The sequence below is a fragment of the Anastrepha obliqua genome, chromosome 3 (genome assembly GCF_027943255.1).
Source record: "Anastrepha obliqua isolate idAnaObli1 chromosome 3, idAnaObli1_1.0, whole genome shotgun sequence".
NCBI lineage: Eukaryota > Metazoa > Arthropoda > Insecta > Diptera > Tephritidae > Anastrepha > Anastrepha obliqua.
This window is the reverse complement of record NC_072894.1, coordinates 73,036,646-73,062,034: the sequence shown is the minus strand read 5'-3', so window position 1 is coordinate 73,062,034 and position 25,389 is coordinate 73,036,646. Positions and strand designations below refer to the sequence as shown.

Below are 25,389 nucleotides of genomic sequence, written 5' to 3'. Positions count from 1 at the left end.
AAATACGGACGCAATACAGCACACGCAGTTGCTATTATGAGCGTCGTAACGCGTATATTACACAGACGTAGACACAAACATTCGTAGGTTGCTTGGTCTAAACAAATATTAGGTAGTGTAGTATAGGTATACATAATGCCATCTCGCTCACCGTGGCTCCGTAATACGAAGGCGCGCACACATACGTACTAGCATACATACAAATATACGTATGACGCTTGAACTAAACACCAAAGCAAGTAATAGGCAGTGTAGTATACATACTACAATACTCACTATACTAGCGTGGCTCAACAGTACGCAGCCACACACATATACGAATATCAACATATAACGCTTCGTAGTGTCGCTTTTTTCGTTTCATCGAGTCTCAAATCACTCCCAACGATTCTAAAGAAGTTTTCACTTCAAAAATGGTTCGTGGTCTTTAAAAATAGATATTAGCATGGATTATGGATGTTTGTGATTTGGTGTACTATTATCATTTATTTTGACTGCGACCAATAAATTCTTATTACGTTTAGGCTTGCTCTTTTACTATGGTAAGAAGAAAATTGTGAGGGGAATTTCGGCTGCCACGTCACTTGGGAGATTCAGCTGGATTCTGCACGATCATGTGTTTATCTACTCACCCAATCAGTGGTTGTTTAGGTAGCAACGAAGCAATATGAGCGAAAACTGTGTTGATTTTTATTCGTATATTACTAACACAATCGTATATCATTTAATATATAATATATTCACACACTCGTCCAATCAGTCGTTCCTTAATAGCAAAGAAGCAATATGAGCGAAGATCGTGTTAATTTTTTTTTCGTATATCACTAAACAATATTATCGCCAGGCGAATTCAAAATATTCACACACTCATCCAATCAATCATTGTTCAGACAGCAAGGAATTGTCATTGATTGATTTTTTCGCGTTTTAACACATCCCAAGTGACGTCAGCCCATCAGCTGATTCTATCCAATTCGGTCGATTTTGGTTAAGCCCACCGTTGATCTGGGTGTTTATGGCAGTGAGTGCTGTGCACTCTGTGGAATACATGCTGATGTGTAGTTGGAGTCAGATATTTCGTGTAGAGTGAAAGACGAAGAGAATCAAGTGTCAAGTGAAAAACCCGAGTCATTCCGATACGTAGAACCGGCTGACATGGAATTGTCAACTACTTAGCTCATTTTCCCTACCTACCTGGGAGAAGGAGTAATATTATTTAATTTTTGTTTCCTTTAAGTCTACGCAAAATCTAAAAAAAGTGTAGTAACATGCTTCATATTTTGAAATGTACATGTAAAAGAGCCGTAAAGGTCGCTTAATGTTTTCAGACATGTTGTGTTAATAATGCTGAGAAAGTTTTGTTCAGATTTTCAGAAGTGTAATAAAATCGATTTGGTGATTTAACAAAATATTAATTTGTTTTGGGAAAGTTTTGTTAAGTGCCTATCGACATTTCTATCATAAGTTCATTTCCAGGGTAATATATGACACGTATGGGGTATAATTTCAATATATTCTATGTATTGGTTCAATCTAAGGCGATTAAATGTATAGTACACCTTTAATTTGAATAAAGAACTCGTTTTACTAGTAATCCCACTAATTTACAAATATAATATATATTTTATTCATATATTTTAAAAATTTAGTAAAATATCCACTTATTTTTACGGTCCTTTATAACTGTACGGAATTGCCATATTTTGAGGGTTAGCGAATTTATCTAGATCAGCATTTGTTGTTTCAATGGGTTCTACCATGTGATACATAGGCAAATTTGGCGCAATAGGGCTGGGTTGGGCTTGCTGAGCCATAAAATTTTGAAATGGCCTATGCATACGTTGAACGGGTGTATTGAAATATTGTTGTACAGCACCGGGCATATGTGGATTATTCGTGTGGGCTACTATTGGAGGCACCAAGTAATTTTGATTATTTACTGGTTGGTGACAGTTTTGTATCATTGTAGATGCAAATCCACCCATAAATTGTTCTGATATAGAGGAACCCACTTTAGGAATTACTGTTGGAGGAACGCCGATTACCGGAATACGCGTGTGCTGTGCAACTCCACTATTTTGCGCCATAGAAGGGTGAGTTGTGGGCACAGGTAGTAATCCCATTGACATATTTGTACGGGCACTAACAGGATCTTTTGGTGATTCCTGACGCTTCGGCAAGAAATGATTTGCTATCGCCGTTGATGAAATTATATGGATAGTGTTTCCCTTTATGCTGTTAGGTGACGTACTCGGTAATGCTGAGCTACCGATTTCTGTGTGGTGTATACTTTCGATTGGAGAATACATTTTATAGTTTATTTTAGGACTGCCAGCAGCTTGTTGCAATGCCGTTGTTGAAGGAATTGCCTTTGGTGAAATATTTTCAGTTCGATTCAATCGCGTGAATGTTGCGATGGGATCTTTTTTACTTGCATGCAAATGTGGAGCTCCCGCACTAATTGGCGATTGCATGTACAATGGAGATTGCGAATCAGTATGTTGTGAAACTACATTAATATTGCTCGATGGTAAACATTTTTGATTAAGAAGGCGAGGTGGAATTGGTCTTTCCATTTGTGAAACGTACATTGAATGTACAACTCCGTCAAAATGAAAATATAATAGAGGAGTTGGTGTATGAGTTCGTAAATAAATTGGCTGTTCCAAGTTTGGCGGTGCAAATCCATTTGGAGGTGGCGGTGGAGCTTTCTTATCGGTGTCGGCCTTTTGCCTCTCCTTGCGAGCTTTATCTTCGATCAAATTGTGACATGGTGGTGTTACGCCAAGTTTCTTTCTCAATCGTCGCATCTTTACACGTATTTTAGCTTCTATTACTTTACGGTCTTCTTCGTCACTATTATGGTTAGGGAAAACTCCATCTTCGAAGTTCACTTTCTTCTTCTTTGATGCTCTGTACAAAGTAAAAGAAAAATATATAAATCTGAACAGTTTGTATATGTAAATACATACGTACTCATACGAGATAAAAGTTTACTCACTACCATTCAAAAAAATTGCTATATTCTTACTAATATCTTATATTATCGGAAACTATGTACTTCCGAGCACTTTTTGTATCTGTTGCATTTTCTGTTCAGAACAACAAAAAATACCCCAAAGAAATATGTCAGGTTTCCGTGTCCTTTAAAAACTAATGGGATTTACTAATATTCCTCGAAAATCAATACCCTCATTATTTTATTGTAATATACTTAACTTGTGAAACAAGACAGTAGGTAGTAGCCACATAATAAAAAAATAAACTTAACATAAAATACGGCGAGAATCTGATTGGTGGGTAGTTATCATAATTCATATATATAAATATATATGTATATGTAAATAAAGTCTTGTAAAGAGACCTTAAAAGACCATAGACTTTCAGGTCGAAATTCTATGTTTACCCATGTCTTAGGATGCAAATCGAAAATTGATAAGGACTTCTGCCCCTACAAGGTGAACCAACCCAAAATATAAGTGTTACATTTACTTACCCGACAAAAACATTTCGCAGGGAATTAGTTTCCTCATCCAAAGGTTTTAAAATGCTGCGTTTGCGTTTCTCAGAGTTAGAGCTTGCTGCTTCTTCTATATCTTCTTGTTTGGAACTTCCTTTTTTATTATGATTTTCATTTTCATTTGTATTTTCTGCTATATTGTTGGGAAGCAAGTCACTACATGGCACGATTTCAAGGACATTTCCTTTTTGTACTGCTACAGTAGCTTTTGGAAGTTCCTTAAGCAATGGTGATGGTTGATTTAAACCAAATGGCTGGGTACCAAATCGATTGTAATAGAAGTTCGTTGCATTCACGTTGACGTGGTGTGGCATTGAAGAAAATAATTCCGATTCATCATTACCTATAGTAGTTAAATTCGAATATGTGTGCTGGCTGATATTACTTTGTGGAACTGTTGCACCAGTATTTGCCATTGGCACATATTGATTTGTGTAAAAGCTATTTGAATCACTTGGTAACGACATATACGTAGCGGGTCCATACTGCCCATATTGACTGTAATCTTCGTAAGTCGTGATGCTATTACTATCATTATGGCTAGATGACGGTCCATTGAGAACGATATTTATACGCGCATCCAAGGATATTCGACTTGGTGAATGATTAAAGTAATAAGAGGTATTGCTTTGTTGTGACGAATGCTGTTTATAAAGCCTATGCTTTGGCGATAATGAACGATGCCTGTCGCTTTCATGGGATTTAGTAGCTGGTGAAACAGTTATTTTCCTCGGTGAACGGGAAATAGAACGTAAACGTCTTACAGGTGATAAACTGCTTCGTTGTATATTACTTGGCGGCGATAAATGAGGGTCTGTGGGTGGTGAAGGTGGTTTGAACGGCAAAGGCGACCGAGAGTATCGATCGGAGCGATGTCGAGGGTGAGGCGAAGATGGTGACCGGGAGCGGGAGCGAGAATCGCGTCGAGGAGAGTGTTTCCGAGATCGGTCGTCTACATTTAAAATCGTTCGCCGTTTACGGGAACTGGGACTTATATCACCCGAGCGCCGACTAAGAGATCGAATAACACTAGGGCTACGACTTCGACTCCGCCGTTCATAATTTCTGTTGCGCGATTGTTTCAAAAAACCACGTCTTTGAGGAGATGCACAACGTCCGCTATTATTTCTTGAGGGACTCACAGACAGTGAACGTACTCTTCCTCGCCGCGAACGAGATCTTGACTGCAGAGCATGATGTGTTGGCAATGGAGATCGACGGCGTTTCTGATGATGAACAGATGACGGTTCTTTAGTCTCCATTATTGGCTTGACTATTGCAACTTCTTTCATTGGCTTTGGTGGTTTTACTGCTGAATTCGTTTTTTCACAAGTTTCTATTGCTTGTTTGGTGATTTCCATATCATTGTCTGCCTCGAATATAGCAGACGTTTTAGGTAACTTTACAGGGGATATAGTCAATTTAATTACTTCTCGGTTTGTATCAAATATATTTGATACCTGGTTCTTATCATCTTTGTTTTGCAACTTTTGCATAGACTGCACAAACTGCCCTTTCGATAATGATGCCGTTTGTAGTGATTCAATTGATGACTGTATTGGAGTATCCAACTCATTATCTTGTTTTTCTTTCTTTTCCGATTTGCTTATTGAGGTGCCCATAAACTTATTTAAAATTATATTTTTTTCATGTAAAAAAAGCTTTTCCATTTTGAGTAATTCGTCGCTTATTTCATCAGCTGAATCATAATTAGCACGCATCATTTGTATTCGTAATAAGTTAGCTTCAAGGTTTTCCAACTTTTTCAAATCTTTTACGACATTTGGTTTAGATTCTTCTTTCGGAGTTAATAACTGCTTTGTTTTCTCTTTATCCGGAGGCGCATTATTGTCATCTATTGCGATTTCATCGGTACAAGCAAAATGTGAAATATTGTTTTGAAGCATGTCAGTATCATTACTATCATCTGAAGCGGAATCACTTGAGCTCGTAGTACTGGATGATCCTGATGATGAAATACTTGTGTCAGATGTTGATGAGGACGATGAGGAATAGGAGGCGGATGATGCAGATAACGCCTCGTTTTCATTTTCTTTCTCCGTTTTTATCTCAATATACGTATCATTTCCATTCGACTCTTCAATTTTTATATTAGCATTCTCAACACTTTTAATGAATTGATTATATAATCGCTGCAATTCGTCTGTTTCTTGGTTGTCAATGTGTGCTTTAGGGGATTCTCTAGGCGTGTAACTTAACTTAGGTGATAACCGTTGTTGAGGGGGAGAATTTTTAGGAGTTGTACTTTGCATTTTTGAATTAGATTCGGAGTCTACACTATCGATCAAACTTGACGATGGACTAGATTTAATATTATGAACGTTTTTAGTATTTTTAGATAACTCTAATTGATTTATATTTTGAAATGCAGAGCTCATATCTAATTCTTCATCATCATTTTCCCAATTGTCCGAGTAGTCATCGGTATCTGGGCTGCCATCCATAGCACATGTTGTAGAATTAGTAAGATTACTAGGAGAATCTTCCAATAAATCTTTTTTCAATACGAATATTTTATTCTTGCTAGATTTCACTTTTGTATTTATAGAACGTTTTTCGTTTCGCTGTTTTACGTTGGGAGTTGTGCTGTGCAGAATTTTGGAATGTAAGGTTTTAGTAGCTGTCAATTCTTTTTCTCCTTTTGTATATTGTTTTCGATTATCCTTTTTAGTATCACTGAAAATATCTAATGGAGATTTGTCTTTCGATTTAGCACTAAAGGAAGATTTAGACACAAAACTAGTATCTATTAATTTATCATGTGATTTAACGATATTTAAGGGCAAACTATTATTTAAAGGACTTAAAATCTTAGTTTGCTTTGAAGATTTGCTTGAATTGATATTTTCTGCATGCTCTCGGGATTTTTGTAATAATTTATCCTTAGTTGCCTGTATGGCTTCCAGTTTAAGCTCATCGTCTTCAAGTAGTTTGTCAATGCGATCTTGAATTTCTTGGAGCTTGTTTGTTATTTGTAAGTTCGATGAAGTGTTTAAAGAGATCTTAAAATCTATGGGTGGCGATTTTTGCTTCGGTGGAGTTAAACTTGCGAACATATCCAGTACCTGTGATCTAGCCGAGTCCCCGCTAGCTTTATCTACCAACTTCGAGTGTTCTGTTTTAGATTCTAAACGTTCTGAAATTGCTTTATCAGATTCATATAGTATAATAGAGCATTGCTTTGGAGTATCGCCTTTTTTCGCCGTGCAATCCGAGTTTTCTGTTGCTTTGTTTACAAAAGCAGTTGTATATACCCTATTATCAGTTGTTAGAACGGCTGACTCGTGACTTGGAGAAATCATTTGATTCTTTACTGGCTGCAAGGTTTCACGGATTTTTCTGATTTTCTTCCTTTTACTTGATTTACGACTACTCTTTGGACTTGATTTATTGCTCCCTTCCCGCTCCTTCGACTTTTTATATTTTTTCTTTTTCTGAACACTGATCTCCGAACTATTCCTCTTGTATGGTACTACATCGTGCTCATGTAGATTTAATGCGTAAGATATAGATGGCTTTGTTTTGGTCCACCTAAATTAAGAGTTGTTAATTATAAAGTAATTTTTATTAAAAATGTTTTCTAGACTTACAACAATTGAGAATATGGTACATTGTTATGTGGAGGTGATGAATGATTTGGTTCTTCTGCAGGTGCATGAAATGAGCCAGAAATATACTGGGAACGGTATCTCGAGAAACGTGTACGATTGTGTGTAACAAAATTGTTGCCTCTATGGCGAAAATCAGTGCGGTAATTCCTCATAAATGGATTAAATGAACGATAAGTTGTAGGATTATTTAAGTCTGAAAATCGACGAGAAAAATTAGGCGATGCGTTAGACACTGCTGTAACAAAATTCAACTGTGGTAACATTGACAGTGACGTAGCACTGCGAATGGGTCGCATACTTTCACATGTCTCGGCAGTAGGGTGCCTAGAATAGCTGTTATGGTCTTCGTGTTTACTTTTCTTGTTTTTAGTTTTTGTTATGACAGCATCTTTAATTTTTTCGGTTTTACTTTCACCAAGGCTCACATTTTTGGGCTCTGTGTTGTAAAAAAATATATATATTTTGATATTTTAACAATATAGCAAATAATTTCATACCTCGTTTCTGAATTTTATGTTTCTTATGGTCCTTTTTTCTTGCAGTACTGTTGAGCAATGAGGCCTCAGACTTTTGCTCTTTTCTACGCTCCAATTCCTCCTTGCGTTTCATCGCGTCTATTTCGAGTATAGCCCGAACTTTCTCCGCGCATTTGTCGATCTCTTGTTTAGACGCAGATTTAGAGTGAGGTAAATAATGGGATGTATTGCATTTCATTTTTATTGTTTCCTCGGCTACTTTCGGTTTTGTTGTTTCAATGCCATGTGGAGGAGTTTTCACCTCACCTGGCTCTAAGCTGCTATCACCTTCCTCCATTAATAAATTTGTCTTGATACTGTCCTCTTTCCAGCTAAATACAGACATGCTTTTAATCGCGCAACTTATGTATTATATATAAACACAACGACGTTGCCGAATAAATCCAGCTTATCACTAATTACTTTTGTGCTTTCATGTAGTATATTGTAATACACACTTTGTTAGTTTATGCACTTATATTTTCAAAACCGAAATGTTATATCCTATTGAAAAATTATACTTCTAGCGTTTCCGATAATCTACCCAGAATGAAAACTCTTATATATCAAAATGCACATAAGGATAGATAAAATCGAAGTTTTTCCTTTTGTGACAACTCTATGAAAATATCGATAACATACATGAAATCATTTGTAACTGAGGGGCTACGTTGTCAATTTTTAATTTCGATTCACAATACTTCTTCACGAAATTCGCCGCGGTTACAGTTGAGATATTTGTCACAATTTGTGTGTTTTGGTATTCTGAATACCAAAGTTCAACCCATCTCAATTAAGGGAAACACTGTGATCACTATACCACAAGGTCACAAGCCTGCGCAACTATTGAAAAACAAAACAAAAAGTTATAAATTGAACGTTTGTTTGAGTTTTCGAAAATGATTCAGTCGCGGCCGTTTTAATTAAGCGATACACAAATTATTTTCCTTTAACTCACTATAAAAACCACTTTTATTTGGAGTTTATGGACATGCATCCCTATATATTTTTTAAATTTGGATGTACTTTAGCTAAATTAGCCTTTCTGTTGAGAAATGTGGCCGCTTTGTTGACTGACAGTTAATTAACATTTATATACATTTAAGCATTTATATATTGTGACAAATCACGAATATTCGCGAAACAACTGGTAAAAAAAACAGAGTAAATAAGATGCATGAATACCAGACTGCAAGACCGCAGTTGCCAGAAATAACGAGATGCACGAGACATCTAGAAATTATGATAGTTGTTAAACACAGGCATATAAGCAACACAAAGTAAACATGAATGTGATGATGACTGCAATATCACAAATGTTGCCACGAATATCATTGCCAATGTCATCACAGGGGCTGCAACTACCATCGCAGTTATCTTAAAACTCGTCGTAAATATCAGCGGAAATGTCATCACAGATATCAGAAATTTTCGCGGAGTTTTCGTTTCAGATAAATATATATATATATGTATTTACATATATACATATAATTGGCACGTACACCCTTTCTGAGTGTTTTTCCGAGCTTCTCTTTCCTCTTGATGTTGTTCCACAAATGGAGGGACCCACAATTTCAAGCCGACTCCGAACGGCAGATATTTCTTATGAGGAGCTTTTTCATGGCAGAAATGCAGTCGGAGGTTTGCCATTGCTTGCCGATGGATCACCGCTATTAGAAAAAACTTTTTCTACATTTTGGTGTTTCACCGAGATTCCAACCCACGTTCTCTCTGAATTCCGAATGGTAGTCACAATTCAACCCATTCGGATATAGCGGCCGCCGTATAAATTCGTAGCCGGAAAAGCAGGGCATATGTGTATCACAGCTGGAATCACAAAAGACACACATAATGTCGCAAACTGCAAATGATTTAGGCTGAAGTAGGTGCAGTGAAAGCTCCAGTTCAAAACAACAACAATTCACTGAATAACTGCATATAAAGTCGTTTCTTTGGTTGACTCACTTAAGAGTTTCGCCGCCGAAATATTGCAGGCAGAAGCCGATCGGAGTAACTATGACACTCTAATAGCAGCTATAGAGAGACGTTATAGGAGTGACAACAGGCAACAAATATTTCAGATGGAACTGACGAGCTGCCAGAGGTCAAGCGAGATGACATTGGAGAGAGACCAGCTGAAACTAAACGTCGATAGAAAGTCCTGTGGAAAATAGCCCTAAAATTCTACAATAGGCCAAGCGGCGGTCATCTGGGTATAACTAACACTCTGGGGAAGATTAAGCAGCGGTGAATTGGAGAGAATGGATTCCAAATTGGTCTACTTCAGCAAGTGCCCAGAAGTATATGCTGTACTGCTGTACCAAACCAAGAGGCCAGAATCATTGTTAAGATTTTTATGCAGAACTGGGTGGCTCGGTTTGAAGTTATATTCAGAACAAGGAAGAAACTTCGAGTCTACAGTCCACGCACAACACCCTTTTATTCCCAATCAGATGGAATGATCGAAAGATTAAATCGCGCTCTGGAGGGCCGCTTGCGAAAGGTAGTGGGACATGAAACTACTAGCCAAGCCCCCGCAAGGACCATCTTTCGAAGCGTTGTCGGACTTGCGGGTGATTTAGCGGTCGAAAAAGGTTTCGCTCCTGTAATGGACGAAGGTAGTTATTAAGAAATACTGCAGGGTGACATGAATGAATTACATAATCGTGTGAGGCAACATACCCAGCTAATGAGTAATAAGATGAAACATCGATTTGATCGAGCTATGAACTCAGAAGGATTTAGCGAAGGTAATTTGGTACTTCTTTATAATCCACAAAGAAAGAAAGGGTCTTCTCCAAAACTGGATTGGAGAGAGAGCGCTCTGTGAGAAATCACGTATATTCGCGAAACAAGTGGCAATAATACCGAGCGAATGAGATAATTATTAATAATATTATTAGGCTACTGCGCACATCGGGCTTTGTGCAAAGACCTATATTTTAAGGCTTTTTAAGAGTTTTAGCGTATTCTGGGATTTATTTTTCGACAGTTTATATGGATGCACCTACATGTGACCTATAAAGTAGCCAGTTAAAAGTCTATTCTATTCTGCTGAGCGAGAGAAGCTTATAAGCAGTTCCTTTGTCCGGCGTTAGGAACTATTTCGCTTATCGCTGACAGATAGAATTTCGCCAGTGTTCAACGAATTTCTTCTATTCCCATTTTGTGAGAAATGCGTTAATGTGGTTTTTATAAGTTCGCAGAACGGCTTAAGACCAATTAGAGGCATGTTCGCCTCTTTTTTAACTAGATGATCAGCCATTTCATTTCCTGCATATCCCTCCTGTCCAGGAACCCAACCTAATAGTACTGTATTGAAGTTTCCTAACGTGTTAAAAAGGTTCAGGCAGTAATTTACCATTTTTGAGGTGATTATTAGCAACTTTTGCAACTGCTTTCAAATTCGCCTGATTATCTGAAAGTAGGTATGGTAAATGTGGATTTTTCCCATTTTCCTACGCAGAAATTTCCTTCCACATACCTCGATGGTATCTATTTCATCCTGAAAGATTGTTGGGTAAAAAACCATGGAATCGATTTTTGTCCTACCATTTTTTAATTTCGAACCATCAGTAAGCCATATCTGGGAGCCTGGTATGAAGTTGATAGAATTTTTTCACCAGATTGTACGTTCGTTATTAAGCACTTGAAAATTCCTGAAGTGAATGGGTTTGGATGATAGTGTATCAACCCCATGCAGAAAAATATAATTATGTCGAAGACCTTTCATATCTCCATTCTTTATTATACCAACCATAAGGCATATAAAGTTTTATAGATTTGTGTAGACCCAAACAGCAAGGCCGATAGATTACCAGGCTTGACCATCAGCTATGGTGAAAAATCAGATTGAGCGAGTAACTTCGGCTGCCACGTAACAGGGGACTCGGCAGCAGAGTTTTGTCCTATCATTTCACACATATTCATGACCTCGTCCAATCATACAGTTCCACAGTGGCAGCTCTCTTAGCATTTTCGGAGTGGTATAATCTGAACCGGTGATTTCTTTTGATCTGGATGTTGTACCTTATTCTTGATTTCCAAGATTTACGTCTTGAGTAGCCTGTTCGACTAGGTAGAAATATTGGTGACATCTGGAAGTGTAACACCATTTTGGTTGGAAGACATTTTCTGATTGTTTTGCATAACAATTAGCTTTTTTTTCCATAGCTGCAAGCCCAATTACAATTAATAAGTTGCCGGGATGAATAGCTAAATATAGTAAGGAGATTAGTAAGGCAGTGAGATATTTTTTGAGAACTCTGTGAGGCGATTACCTCAACCGCTGTTGTGTGAAAGATCCATAGTAAATACATAGCTAAGGAGGGAGTTGATATTAAATTAGGTATCATAAAGACTGATGACATATACACTCGCTCCGGAGCACTGCACTCGATCTACAAGGTCTCCTGTACTGGACTACTCAGAAACCATAAGATGGGCTGATCATTACAAGGGGAATAAGATCGCCTAGTGGTTTTACAGCAAGGCGGAGAAATAAATCTACTACACCTAGTGGAGTCTATTTGTTGACGACATACGCGAATTACGTTGTAATCAATGCAAGAGGTAAATTTGAGAATGTCCCTTGCGATGTAGATGGTGACGAAGAGATGGTGTGCTGAGGGGGATCTAAATATAAATTACTTCAAAACAAACATCATTGTCTTCACTAGAAGACCATTGCCAGGAATGAGAGAAACTACTATGTACCGAGTCGTTATTGAAATGGTCAAATAAGTTAAATACCTTGCCCTTATACTGGACGCCAAGCTTAATTGGAAAAAAATGCTGATACGTCCATGGCTAAAGCAACTATTGAAAAGAAAGGATTAATAGGGAAATCCTCAGGCTGTACCCTGAAATCGATGTACATCATGATAATTAGGCTTAAGATAACATATGTAGCGGTTGCGTGGGATCGAGGGCCGCCCTATCGACAGTGCGGCCATGTCTGACTAAGCTTCAGAGCATGGTATGGGTCGGATCGGAAAAGAGCTAAACTTTTCAGTGATGCTCTATCAATGCCTGTCAAAGTTTTAAGTATTTGGAATGCGCCTATACAATCCGATTCTCCATTTTTCAACGCTTGTACTCAGACTGATTGAAAACAGACTGGAAAAAAACGTCAACTCAATTTTCACAGAACGGCAAGTTTGAAAATTGGAGAATAATGCGAAAAGGCGTACAACCATTTGTACAACAAAAGTATTCCCTTCCCGAGCGGGTCCACTGTGTTCAAATGTTGCCGGCTATATCATCCGAAAGGTAAAATTAAGCGAATGTGTCCAATGAGCCTTCGTTTACATGAGTCGACACGGTTTCCAAGAGGGCATTCGTTGAACCATACGCTGATTTTTTAAGAAAAATTAAGCTTTTGGAAGCAGCGTTTGGTAAATTGAATGGAAGCGAAATGCACGACGATACATCTATTACGAAAAATCTATTTTGGCACGCAGAAAATTATATATGATGAAGACGTGCAGAAGCTTTTTTTAACTGCCGAATGCACTTTCGCTTTAAATATTTGAACACGTGTTTGAAGAAAGATGGCACTTATTGAATCCGTGCTAAATATGTGTGTGATCAAAATAAACATATACAACTTGTATAAATTGAATAGATATATTATTTGTCATTGAGATATTTCTTATTACATCATCAAACGCATCTTGCTGTGATTTTGAATATAAGATGCAATAAAAGTGGTTTTTCTCTATAGAGTTTCCACTATAACTAAGGCGTTTTATTTATCGCTTCAGTACCAGTTTGTTCAAATAAATGTATTCGAATAAAATACAAACAAAATATAAATTATTATACAATATTACATTTTATATAATCTATAATATAAAAATGAATCGCAAAATATGTTGGTAAGCGCATAACTCAACAACGCATGGACCAATCTTAACAATTCTTTTTTTATGTTCGTTGAAGTCCAAGGATGGTTTTTACGGCGAGAAAAATTCGAATAATTTCCGGGAAAACCCTAAAACAGCCCTTTTCTTTTTCCCATACAAATATTGCGCGTTCGTGTGTGTGGTTGTTCGCGTTGGAGGATCTAATGCGTTCACACAAAAGTGATAATATCGTGAACTCGACCAAATTGAAAAGTCAAAACATGTAAGAGCTATAGATTTGATTGGACTCGTTATATTCTTTCTTTTGTTTTAGTTTCAGAACGCGACATAAATTACATCAGTTTTCACGTCGTTGCATCTGTCAAACAAACCGCGTTAAAAAGCATTTATTATCTTTAATGTTAATAATAATAATAATAATAGATAATTAATTATCTCTATGTTTTGTTATTGAAGAACCCTCTTTATAAATATATGTCACCTTTAGGTTCCCACTATCCCTTAAGATTATTTTTCAATCAGGTTTGAACCTTAAGTTCCCCTCTTAGTTTCAAGCCCTCTGGCAGACTTCCCAGTCGGAGTTTTTAGTGGGTCCCAAAAGGGGGGCCAAAGTTGGTGGAAGCGAATATACTTAGGTCACCCGAGCTGACCCTTTTCTTTAAATCTCCTGAACAGAACCGTCACCATGATGATAGGGCGGTGTGCGAGGGTCAGCAGAGTAAAAACGTCTTAAGGTCGAAATATAAACTGCCACATTCATAATCTATTTGACAGAACGAAGTCTCTCGGGTCCGTTAGTTTAAAATAAAAAAAAGGATTAAGAATCCAAATAGTTTCACTTTAGTTTTGAGTGATCTTTTAGTTTTAGCACTGATTTAGATTAGTTAAATTAACAATGCATATGTTTAAATATTTTCCTCAATATTTCTATTAAAACCCTTATAGGAATAATTAAAAATAAATTAATAAAACTTATTTATGTACTTACATATTTTTCACTTTGCGTACTATTTCTACTACATACACTCTTTCCCTTTCTTCCTACTTCCGAAATGTAACAACAGATTAAGGGTTGTCAAAGTGCAGTTGTCACTGAATATAAGGCATCTTCTATTCGTCATTTCCCCGCTCGCTATCTCTATGCTCGATTAACTTAACAAAAAACTTGCATGCCAAAGCTACAACAAAGTCATCGAGTAAGATTCGCCGCGGGCGAGTATGGGGAAATGGCGAATAGAAGATGCCTATTAGCTCTAAACCTGACAATGATGCATTTTTTATGGGTGTCAAACTAAGCTTTTGTGTTTGCTCCTAATGCAAAATTCTCGAAATACATTTGCTTACTTCAAAGACGTAAATAAAACGAAAATATTTTAAATTAATAAAACGGCAAATACATTTTTAGAAGCTGTCATAAAGTTCTAAGTTTCGTATTTTCTTGATGTTTTGATTTGTATGAAAGAGTTAATTCGAATTGCATTTTATTCTACAATATTCGATTTAATATAATAATTTAGAATTTATTTAGAATAATAATTCAAAAATTGTTAATTAAAGAATATAATTTGACAATTGAGGGTCGAGAATTCGTGATCCGTTCTGTATTGTTTACAAAACTTTTTTTTTATTTTTATTTATAATCGACATGGGCTAGTGATATACCTAAGGGCTGATTGGGTGAAATAAAAATGTTCAATTTTACCGAGGCTACTCTTTACTCCAACTCTCCAAATCGAGGAACTCAACTCACATACTGACTATTCTGGCAACATTGGCTCTACGCTAAGAGACGAACTGGTTTTATATCCAGCTAAGACATATGTGGAACAACATCAAGACGCACACCACAAAGAGGAGGAGCTCGGCCAAATATCCAAAAATGGTGTACGCGCCAATTACGTATGTATGTGATGTATGTAAGGAATGAAACTCCATAACAAAGTTTCCCCCGAAATAAACAGGAAACGTTTGACGCTAATATAAAAAACAACGGATTTCAGTGATAATACTATATAAATTAAATTATATAAATATGTATTTATCTATTAAATTTCATGTTACGACTTTTTGGTCAGTCACTCCTACATACAATCAAATATTTTTTGAAAATTTACAATATACAATTTTTCTTCTTTCTTTCTTCAATATATATTTCATATAAATACATCTTGCATTGAATTTTAGTGGTGGCGAGATTTCTGCAGTGAACAATTAGTTTCAATAAATATTTAACTCATTGTTGCTACTAAGAAGATAACATTTAATTAGTTTGATTAAAAAAAAAAATAATCTAATCAAAGTACTAAATATAAGACGAATTTAGGAATTACATTAGACCAAAGTATTGCATAAGATATAAATATATGTAGTCTAGTCTATTTTAACATTAGAGTATATTTTTCGTACAAATAAGCTTGTGCCCAAATAGCCGACTGTGCCACATATAATTCCTAGAGCGCCACTGAACAGTGCCATATAGCCAAAATAAAAAGCAGTTTGGAAAAGACCATACATTCTGAAACAAAAACAAAGAAAAAATACATGAGTAGTAAGATAAACTATTCCTCAGAAATTAGTACTTACTTTGTTTTAAAGAAGAAATAGTAGAATGAATACGCGTAAACGTATATGGAAGTCGAAGCAGCAGACATAAAACTTGTCCATTGCCACCGATAGTCCTCTGCGTTTAAAAGGAAGTAAGTGCATACAATAGTAACGCACACCGTTACAATCATTAATATGGTAAACACCAGAAGCATAAAACCGTAAACGTAGTAAATTTTATATGCCCAAAAAGAGGTGAAAATAAAGTACCTGAAAAATAATAGATACATGAATATACTATACAACTTAACACCATTACGGAAACATATACTCCATGACTCTTGAATTTAATTTAATATACAAAACTGTGAAATTTATATGTATTTTTCTAACTTTTAGGTTTCTAGCTGAAATTTTTTAAACAGGTACTAAAGCCCCGACAGTTATACTGCTACACATGTGGATTGTACTTTTTGTGATCGCTTTTTATCTAATTTCACTGTTGTCAGATATTTGATGCATTTGAACTGTATAGGATACACAAAGAAGTCAGATGCATCATCTATATTTTTTCGGCGTTTCATTTCATCAGCCAGGGTAAAGTCTGGTGTCAAATTGATCACATTTTTCTTGTTAATGCTTTATAGTGAAGATACAATTAAATATGTAGAGGATGGACTATGATTGTTTCCTTGAAGTTGCGGAAAAAGGTGAGAAATTTTCGCATGCATACAATCCATAGAAAACACTTTTGATATGCATACTCCATATTTTATTCTTTTCATATTTAGGGGTAATAATAAAGGAAATTAAATTTCTTAAATAAAGGTTGAATATAAAATAAATATTGTTATTTTAAATAATATTAATTAATTCAAATTTAAAGTAAAGCAATTCGATGAAAAATATTATTAGTTAATCCATCTTTTGGCAATATGAAGATATTCGATAGTTAGCCCAGACGTGAGTGTTGGTACAATCGGTCAAGGGAAAAACTTGGGCTTTCTAAGTCCAGACCACAAATCCACATTGTCTGCATTTGAGATTTATTGATGGGAATTGCGAGTGTCAAACGAATTGGAAATTGAAGCCATTTGAACAGGATATGTGTGTGTATGATGTATCATTGGGGTAAGTGGTAACAGTTGAAAAATGGTTGCTTAAATAACATGAATGCTGCTGGAGTGACAGTGCTTGGTCAGACATTAATCCGGATCGTTCCAGTGACGTAAAACCGATTGTCCTGATATATCAATTGAATTTAGAAATTCAGGTGGATAATTTACGACTGTTATTGTATATTTGAAAGTTGATTTAGTTAGTCAACATTAAAATTTTAAATAATTGGCGCTTAAACCATTTTTGTATGATTTCATAATTGAAGAGTCCTACAGTTTTATGCCGCCTATGAACGGTAGATGGTTTTTTATGACGAGCTTTTTCATTGCAGACATACATTCAGAGATTTGTCATTGCCTGCCGAAGACGACCGCTTTTAAAATGTTAAAATATAAGTAAATTTACATGTCATGTCTGCGTAAATACATACATATATGCACATATATATGTCAGTGAGAACCATTGAAATAATTGAGTGTGCCTGCACAGTTGAATGTCCGGGAGTGATGTGCAGAAAGATTTGAAACTTAAAAAAAGGTATATTTTCAATAACCGGTTGAGATCAACGCACTTCGAGTATCACAACACAACAAAAAATATGAAATGTTTGCCAATTGCAGTACAGTGTCATCCGTAACAACGAAAGATGAATTGATACTTTCCCACGGCAGTCAGTTCTATGTAACCGGAACGACCCGGATTTATATCCGGCCAGGACTGTCAGTTTAGCAACGAATTCACTTTAGGGAAAGTTTATGCTAATACAAAAAACAGTGATTAATTTTGGTGTAATGCCTCATGAGCAATTTTACTCAAAATTTAATGATTTATTTAATCAAACTTGGTGGAGATGTCAAATAGGGGCCTTGGATAACATATTTTCTCTCATTTTTATATTTGTATTAAAAATATTTCAATAAAAATTAAATTAAAATAAAAAAAACGAACAAAAATTAGGTACCAAATTTTAATAATAATTTACTTAAAAAATATTAGCTTCCGGTGGGTTCAGTTTTCAGTTTTAGGAATGGATACGCCTTCAACACCCCTGTTTTCAAAGCGTGCGACATTATACCACTTATTTCGTTTCCACGACAGTCGGTTCTACGTTACCGAAACGACCCGGATTTATATCCGGCCAAGGACTGTCACTCCAGCAGCATTCCCCTGTGTAAGTATGGGGAATGTTTATGCTGCTACAACAACAACAACATACCACTTATTTCGCCACTAGAGGAGCAATTGATTGATCTCGGTAATTTACAAAAACAAATATGAGTTATAGTTTTGCGTACTAGTAGACAGATTAACAATGAGCAAGTTCCACATATTCTTAATTTTGAGTTGTACCTGTTTTGAAGCTGTGCCCGATATGTTAGTTGCATATAGGTACCAAATATTTCTTCATAACATGAACATGCATATGTATGCAATTTTGTATGCGTAAATGAGCATAGTAACACGGAATTTGTATATGTATATTATATTAAGAAGCATCCTGCTAGCAAAGAAAGAAATACTGAATTGAGTTTTTTATGCCTATTAGAAAGGAAAGATATTGAGGGCATTGCGAGGACAAATTAACGTCGGTTCCAAAAGTATCCTAACTCTCAAATGGGAGCCAACTATACAAACACACATAAAGTTTCATTGGCCCGTTCCAGAAATTAGCCAGACAAATTTCATTTAAAAATATATATAAATAATGATGCCATCTATCATGCCCTAAAATCAATCTCGGATGTAGTTTTAGATAGGTAGTTCTAAAGAAATTAAAAAAAAAAATGTCTCGTTATCGTCATATCGATTAGCGTAAACGAACATAGTCACACGAGATTTTTATATATTAAGAATAAAATGCTACTTACATTTCGATAAAAATTGACCCGAATGGTAACACGCCGCCAAGAAGAATTATAATAGCCGGTTCCATAAACCACTTTTTTTCGGGTATTGGACGAGGTACTGCATTTACTCGGCAAGGATGGTCTGGTTGCCCATCTAAATTACGTCCTACCACAGTTCCTGCTAGTGTTAACGGCAGAACAACGAAGATGCATATACATGTAACGGCAATCATTGTTCCAAAAGGTATAGCGCGTGATGCATGGTAACCAATAGCAATAAAATTAATGAGAAAGGCCGTTCCGCAAACAAACACTGGCACCATGAATGCAGACACTAGCATTTGGCGGATCCACATTCGGCCGCCAAGTCGAGCATATAACGAACCCCCAAAGTAACCATTGACAGGGGATGTTGCTGCATATACAAATATGGCAGTAGATAGCATCGACCCACGCCTTTAAATAAAATAAATTTTATATATAATACAATTGGAGTAAACTATCGTTAGAAGAATTTCGCCAGGTATCAAAAATAAGTTATTTTCGAAATTTCAATTCAAAAAGTCGGTCGGTCGGTAAAATTTGTATATAGCAATGCGATGCTTTCGGTCTTTTTTTTTGTAATCAAAAATAACAGTTTAAGTTTGACTTTTATTTTTTTGTCGAATATATTAATCATATCGGATGATTTTTTAGCTGCATGAGAACTATCGATATCGGTAACTCTGGTTTGACAGTTGAGAATAACAAACTGTGTTGACATTTCGTTTAACGCCAGAACAATGCTCCCGTATTGTGGAAATTTACTTTATAAGAAAAAACCTGTTCGCGAAGTTCATAGAACGAAGTACAGTAGGTTCTGTTTTTATGCGGCTTTTTTTTATGCGGTTTTGAAATAGTGCGGTTTTTTTTTAAATTACAAAATGCATGTCGACCTATGGGGAATTGTACATATAAACAAGATTCTAAACCAGCTAAGCAAAAACTCATCACAGATTGCATCAGAAATGCTAACCCTACAAGTATAGAAGATATATAAAGATATAATTTTCAAAGATACAATATTTTGTTTATGCGATTTTATTTAATTATTTCAGATTCATGCGGTCTATGGAACGTGTCTATAGTAATAATATGGGACTAGTGCCCTTTTTTATGCGATTATTTCAGATTTATGCGGTTTTAGCATTTGAAACGTATCTATAGTTTTACTATAGAACTAGTAGCTTTTTTTATGCTGTTTTTTCTTTATGCTGTTTCTTGCGGAACGTATCTACCGCATAAAAACAGAACCTACTGTATTGAAATGTTGATTCGTCGTAGTACTCAACTTATTGGCTTTTTTCCTTCGACTACGTGGCAAATCTAATGTAAGATCTTGGCTTGCATGCCTATCAAATTCAGTTCCGGCAAGAATTGAAGCCAAATGACCATCGTTTGCGTCCATTTTTTGCTGATTGGACTCATTTAGATTTATTATTCAGATTTAATGGAAAAAGTAAGCAAAAATTGGACTGATCGAATGGACCATGTCATTCATTCGAAAAATAATTATATTTTGTATTATCATTTTAAATTCTCAAGCCCTTAAAAAACACCCGATATATGATTTAAATTTGTTCGAACTTTTTCAAAAAAGTCAGCAATTAACCGTTATTTTTTGACCGATATTTTTAAAGTTAAAGTTTGTCTTTTATTTTTTGGTCAAATATAAAAGTTAAAATTTGAATTTTTTTTCGGCCTAAGTACAATTTTTTTTAATGGAAAATAGCTGTTAACATTTTCATAAGAACACATCATGTTTTTACTAAAAGCAGACTATTAAAAACTACTCTGGAGTTACAATCTCAAAAAATATGAAATTTAAATTCATATTATATCTTTTATTTTCGACCTAAAAAATAAAAGTGAAAATTTAACTTTTCGACTGAAAACAAATTGGTGAAAAACAATAATTATTTGTTGCTTCTGTTATATTGAATACTTAATTATTGCATACATTCGTGTAAATGAAAATATACATTTTTTCTCGTGGTAAAATATTTTATAAAAACCTTAAGCTTGATAGGAGTATTAAAGGTATAAGATAAGAACACTTACTCTGTATATAATTCACCTACAATCGCAAATAAGATGACACCGAGCACTACGGAAATTAATTGACAACCAGCTCCGATCATAGCAGAAAATAACAAAGCATGTGGAGGGGTCCGAAAGACATCTCCATGAACTTGTTTCCAGCCGTATTCGTCACCCAAGTCACGTTCCTGAACATTGGAATATAAATAAGCGATGTAATTGTCCCCCCCCAATTTCATACCGACGTGTTAACCATAACTTACCATATCATCCATTTCTTCATCTTTGCTGTATCGTGCATAGTCTTTGCGTAACGTACGCATAAGTATCATAGAAACCAATCCAACCAAAAATATTACCATCATAAAACTATTAAAAATACTGAACCAGTGGATCTGTAAATATTTGTTTTTGTCAAAACTTTGGTTAAAAAGCTGCAATAAATCCTACTCACTCTATGTTGGAAAAATTTTGGGTCCAGATATTTGTCGAATCGATTTTTAAATTCCACCGAATTTGGTTTCCAGTTTACTTCATAAGAAAACTTTATTTTAGAACCTGGTATTAGCAACTCTTTTTTATCGTTGTGCAAAGTTACGTCAACTATTTGTTGACCATTGTAACCAATTTCAAATCTTTTGTGTGTAAAAATATAATACTTTTCTTCCTGGTCGTCCTTTTTCCCAACCTCGCCCCAAATCGGTAAGCCATCTATATACATTTGATACCAGTATTGGTTTTTAACCGCATATGTAAATGCTTTAACTTTATCAATTGTTAGATCGATCATGCATATTACGGTTGGAGAGACGTCAACTACATAATTTTCAATTAATACCTGATATCAAGTCGAATTTTAATTGTTTACCTTTAAAATCTATTTCGTAGCCACTAAATTCTAACTCAACACCTTGCAACGCTTCACTGAGCGTCTCATGATAATGGGAAATGCTTTGTTTTGCACCACTACAAAATGGTAAGGAAAAATAGGCATATGTCTCCTGCCTATTATGGTACGGGCCAACTGTGTTCATCCAGAGCACCACCTCTTCACGGTCATTATACTAAAATAAATATGATTAATAATAATCAATGTAACATTTAAATTCCTTCTTACCTTGTGATTATGTTCGTCTGCGTACGTACACCAGGCGCTTAATATTAGTACAAAGCAAAACGTGAGCACTTGGCTTGGCCACATATCAATGTATTTGTTATAAAGATTCAAACAATATATCTTCTATAGATTCAGATTTTTCACATCCATATAACACGGCCTTCTAGCCAACTCAAATGCTGGGAATGTTACGAACCCATATACAATCGTTTTCTTCAACAATATTTATAGCCCTTTGCAGTGGTCATATAGTGTGAATGCCAAATCGTTAGCTATACAAACTTTTAAAATAATACTAATGACTTAAGTGGCGTAACATAAAACGTAGTCTATACGCAGTCGGATACAATACACGTATTGAAAATTCAATGCAAATACGATAACTCGATAAATTGAATTATCGCCCGGTAAGAGATGCAAGTAAAAACGGCTATCGAACGGGGTTGTCAGCTCATCGTATAAAATTATACATTTCATTACAAACTAATGATTTATATTTATCAGATTGCAAAGAATATCAGAGTGAGCACAATCATTTTAATAGGTTTTTATAGCAAAAAGATTATATATATATATATATATATAATTGGCGCGTACACCCTTTCTGGGTGTTTGGTCGAGCTCCTCCTCCTATTTGTGGTGTGCGTCTTGATGTTGTTCCACAAATGGAGGGACCTACAGTTTCAAGCCGACTCCGAACGGCAGATATTTTTATGAGGAGCTTTTTCATGGCAGAAATACACTCGGAGGTTTGCCATTGCCTGCTGAGGGGCGACCGCTATTAGAAAAATCTTTTTCTTAATATTAGTGTTTCACCGTGTTTCGGCCGCCGCAAAAAGATTAGATATAATAAATAGCAGAATAACAGTATATAAGTACTTGTACAAAAACGAAAACAAAACTATTAAATTAAGGTATCAAGTCAGCTAATTCTTTCAAATTCACTGGGAGTAAGTTAGCGAAATACAAGCCGCTACTCAAATAGCTTGACTAAACAAGATTTTTTGTCAAGTTTGAGAAGCCGTTTACATAATGTATTCCCCGCTTTAGAAAAATTGATAAAGTTTATTTTGTGCACAAGCGTTGAACTGCAATGGCAATAAATTTATCCCGTAAAGCTATATACATAGGATTTAAAGATGTATGATAACAAAAGTTCGTGAACAAATCACCAAAAACAAAATATGTTCTAAAACCGTTGATTTATCCACTCCAATTCACAGCCACATATTCGTTGTTGTTGTAGCAGCATAAACATTCTCCATACATATACGAAGTGATAGTCCTTTGCCGGATATAAATTTGGGTCGTTCCGGTTACCGACTGTCGTGGGAACGGGCAAATATTCGTCGCCGATTGTGCCGTTTCAATGAATAAACCTTTTAAGAAAGTTTCGAAGAGGATTTAGGTCAGCAAAAATACAGCTATAAATTATCCATGCACAAAATTAAAAATATTTACAGGCATCCTGCTTTTGGAAAGACTTTTAGTCCAATTATTAAACAGAACGAACACTCGTTCCTGTTTTTGGAAAATCTTTTAACTCAATTATTAAAAAGAACGGGCACTCGTAAGTCAGAAGTCTGCATAACAGAAATATTCCTTGTTTCATTCCAGTGTTTATAACGTTATTTTTCCAAATAAAAAGTTCTTTCAAAAGACGCTCCTAGTTGGTGTTTTAAAGTAAAACACTGTTTTTATTTGAAATACGGCTCTTAACAATTATTATTTATGTGCAAAATAACATTATTTAAATGTCCACCATCAGTACGTCTACAGGCAAAATCCTTCAAACAGTCGATTCATGAATGTCTAATTGTTGAGAACGTCGAGATATCGATGTGGAAGGTTGTTTAGCAACACTTTGAGCTACAGCAGTAATACCATATTCTCCTACAGAACGTTCAGTTTTTGGTCTGTCAGTCCTTTTTCTATCCACGAATCCAGAAACAGTTGCTTGACATTTTTTCACCAACCTTTACATTGACTGAATTGCGACTTCATGAAAAGGGGAGTGGAACCTAGCTGGACTAATCGGGCCCCATGCAAAACAGCAATATTTATGTGTAGAACTAACGAAAAAAAACTGACTCAATTCGTATTTACGCTCTCGCAGAACTATCGTAGATATGCTGACAAGTCATAATCTATTGGCTGCACATGCGCACAATATCCAGAGAGAATGTTGAGGAAACTTTACAACACTTTTGTGTGTTTGTCCGGCATTATTAAAAACGCGTTCAAAATGTCTGCGAGCTTCGCTGTTTGAGGGTCTGGAGGATGTCTCAAAAGCGGATCCCACAGCTCTGCTTAGATTCGCTAAAAACGTCGACATCCTACATGATGCCTACTTTCAGTATTCGTAGTGTTCAGTCTCCATCTGGTATCGCTAGGGACCAAAAGGTCTATGAGTGGCTTAATGTCAACCAGGCTAACCTAACCTAGCATTTGCATTGTCGACTCATTCGGCTATTATATTTATATTATATTTAAAATCATAAGTTTCAATAACCTTAAGGCGTGGTTCTATCTCTATCTCATATCGTGGTTCTATATGTATATCACTCAAATATGGCATAAAAAGAGATTATTCACTAGTGACATCTAGACGTCCCTTTTGAAAGACCCTTTATTACTTTTAGAGCTATTAGTGGATGAAATCATACATTTTTTTGTACATTTTTGAAATTTAAGTCCTGACTAGGTTTTTCTCACTACAGATACCCAGTATTTTTTCAACATTTCAATTTTCATTCCCAAGTTATTCGAAAATGCGTAGGTGGAAAGAAAAATTAACACTTTTGCAAGTCCAATACAACTCGTGGGTGTACTAATGCCCATCGTCGTATGCTTGGACTAAATTGCATTATTAATAGGCATAATAATTAAATTTTGCAAATCAATTTTTTTTTTAATTTTAGATTTGCTGGCCAATTCATATAATAGAGACATTGGAATCGTCTGGATACAACTTTGCCGCTGTTGTTAAGGAGCCAGGCTGTGCAAATATTTAGTGAGTTAAGGGTCGATACTTAACTAGTTTATACCATTTATTAACGCAACAATACTTAAATTTTTGGTTCCAGATAACTCATTTATTCTACTAGTTTGGGGAACCCGTCAGATTCAAAACATCACAGAAAAAGATA

The 25,389-nt window shown here is 35.6% G+C and overlaps 3 protein-coding genes across 4 annotated transcripts; 1 reads left to right on the top strand and 2 right to left on the bottom strand.

The window, feature by feature from the left end:
- Positions 1-1,582: 1,582 nt before the first annotated feature.
- LOC129240215 (serine/arginine repetitive matrix protein 2) lies at positions 1,583-8,227 on the bottom strand. Of its 2 annotated transcripts, XM_054875863.1 has the most exons (5): positions 7,650-8,227; positions 7,451-7,588; positions 7,132-7,345; positions 3,497-7,072; positions 1,583-2,913 (listed from the first exon to the last, which is right to left on the bottom strand). In XM_054875863.1, the coding sequence occupies exons 1-5, from the start codon at positions 8,011-8,013 to the stop codon at positions 1,668-1,670; spliced, it is 5,538 nt and encodes a 1,845-aa protein (XP_054731838.1). In that variant the 5' UTR covers positions 8,014-8,227; the 3' UTR covers positions 1,583-1,667. The 2 variants fall into 2 exon arrangements, with proteins under 2 accessions (XP_054731838.1, XP_054731837.1); XM_054875862.1 differs by having other exon boundaries at positions 7,132-7,588.
- A 5,270-nt stretch (positions 8,228-13,497) lies between these two features.
- LOC129243071 (uncharacterized) lies at positions 13,498-14,056 on the top strand. Its single transcript, XM_054880166.1, has 3 exons — positions 13,498-13,546; positions 13,611-13,796; positions 13,848-14,056. Exons 1-3 carry the CDS (start codon positions 13,527-13,529, stop codon positions 13,963-13,965), a joined length of 324 nt encoding a protein of 107 aa, XP_054736141.1. The 5' UTR covers positions 13,498-13,526; the 3' UTR covers positions 13,966-14,056.
- Positions 14,057-15,528: 1,472 nt separating this feature from the next.
- LOC129241392 (transmembrane 9 superfamily member 3) lies at positions 15,529-22,604 on the bottom strand. Its single transcript, XM_054877680.1, has 8 exons — positions 22,241-22,604; positions 21,992-22,187; positions 21,578-21,939; positions 21,387-21,518; positions 21,145-21,311; positions 19,066-19,500; positions 16,118-16,348; positions 15,529-16,049 (listed from the first exon to the last, which is right to left on the bottom strand). Exons 1-8 carry the CDS (start codon positions 22,322-22,324, stop codon positions 15,905-15,907), a joined length of 1,752 nt encoding a protein of 583 aa, XP_054733655.1. The 5' UTR covers positions 22,325-22,604; the 3' UTR covers positions 15,529-15,904.
- Between the last annotated feature and the right edge of the window lie 2,785 nt (positions 22,605-25,389).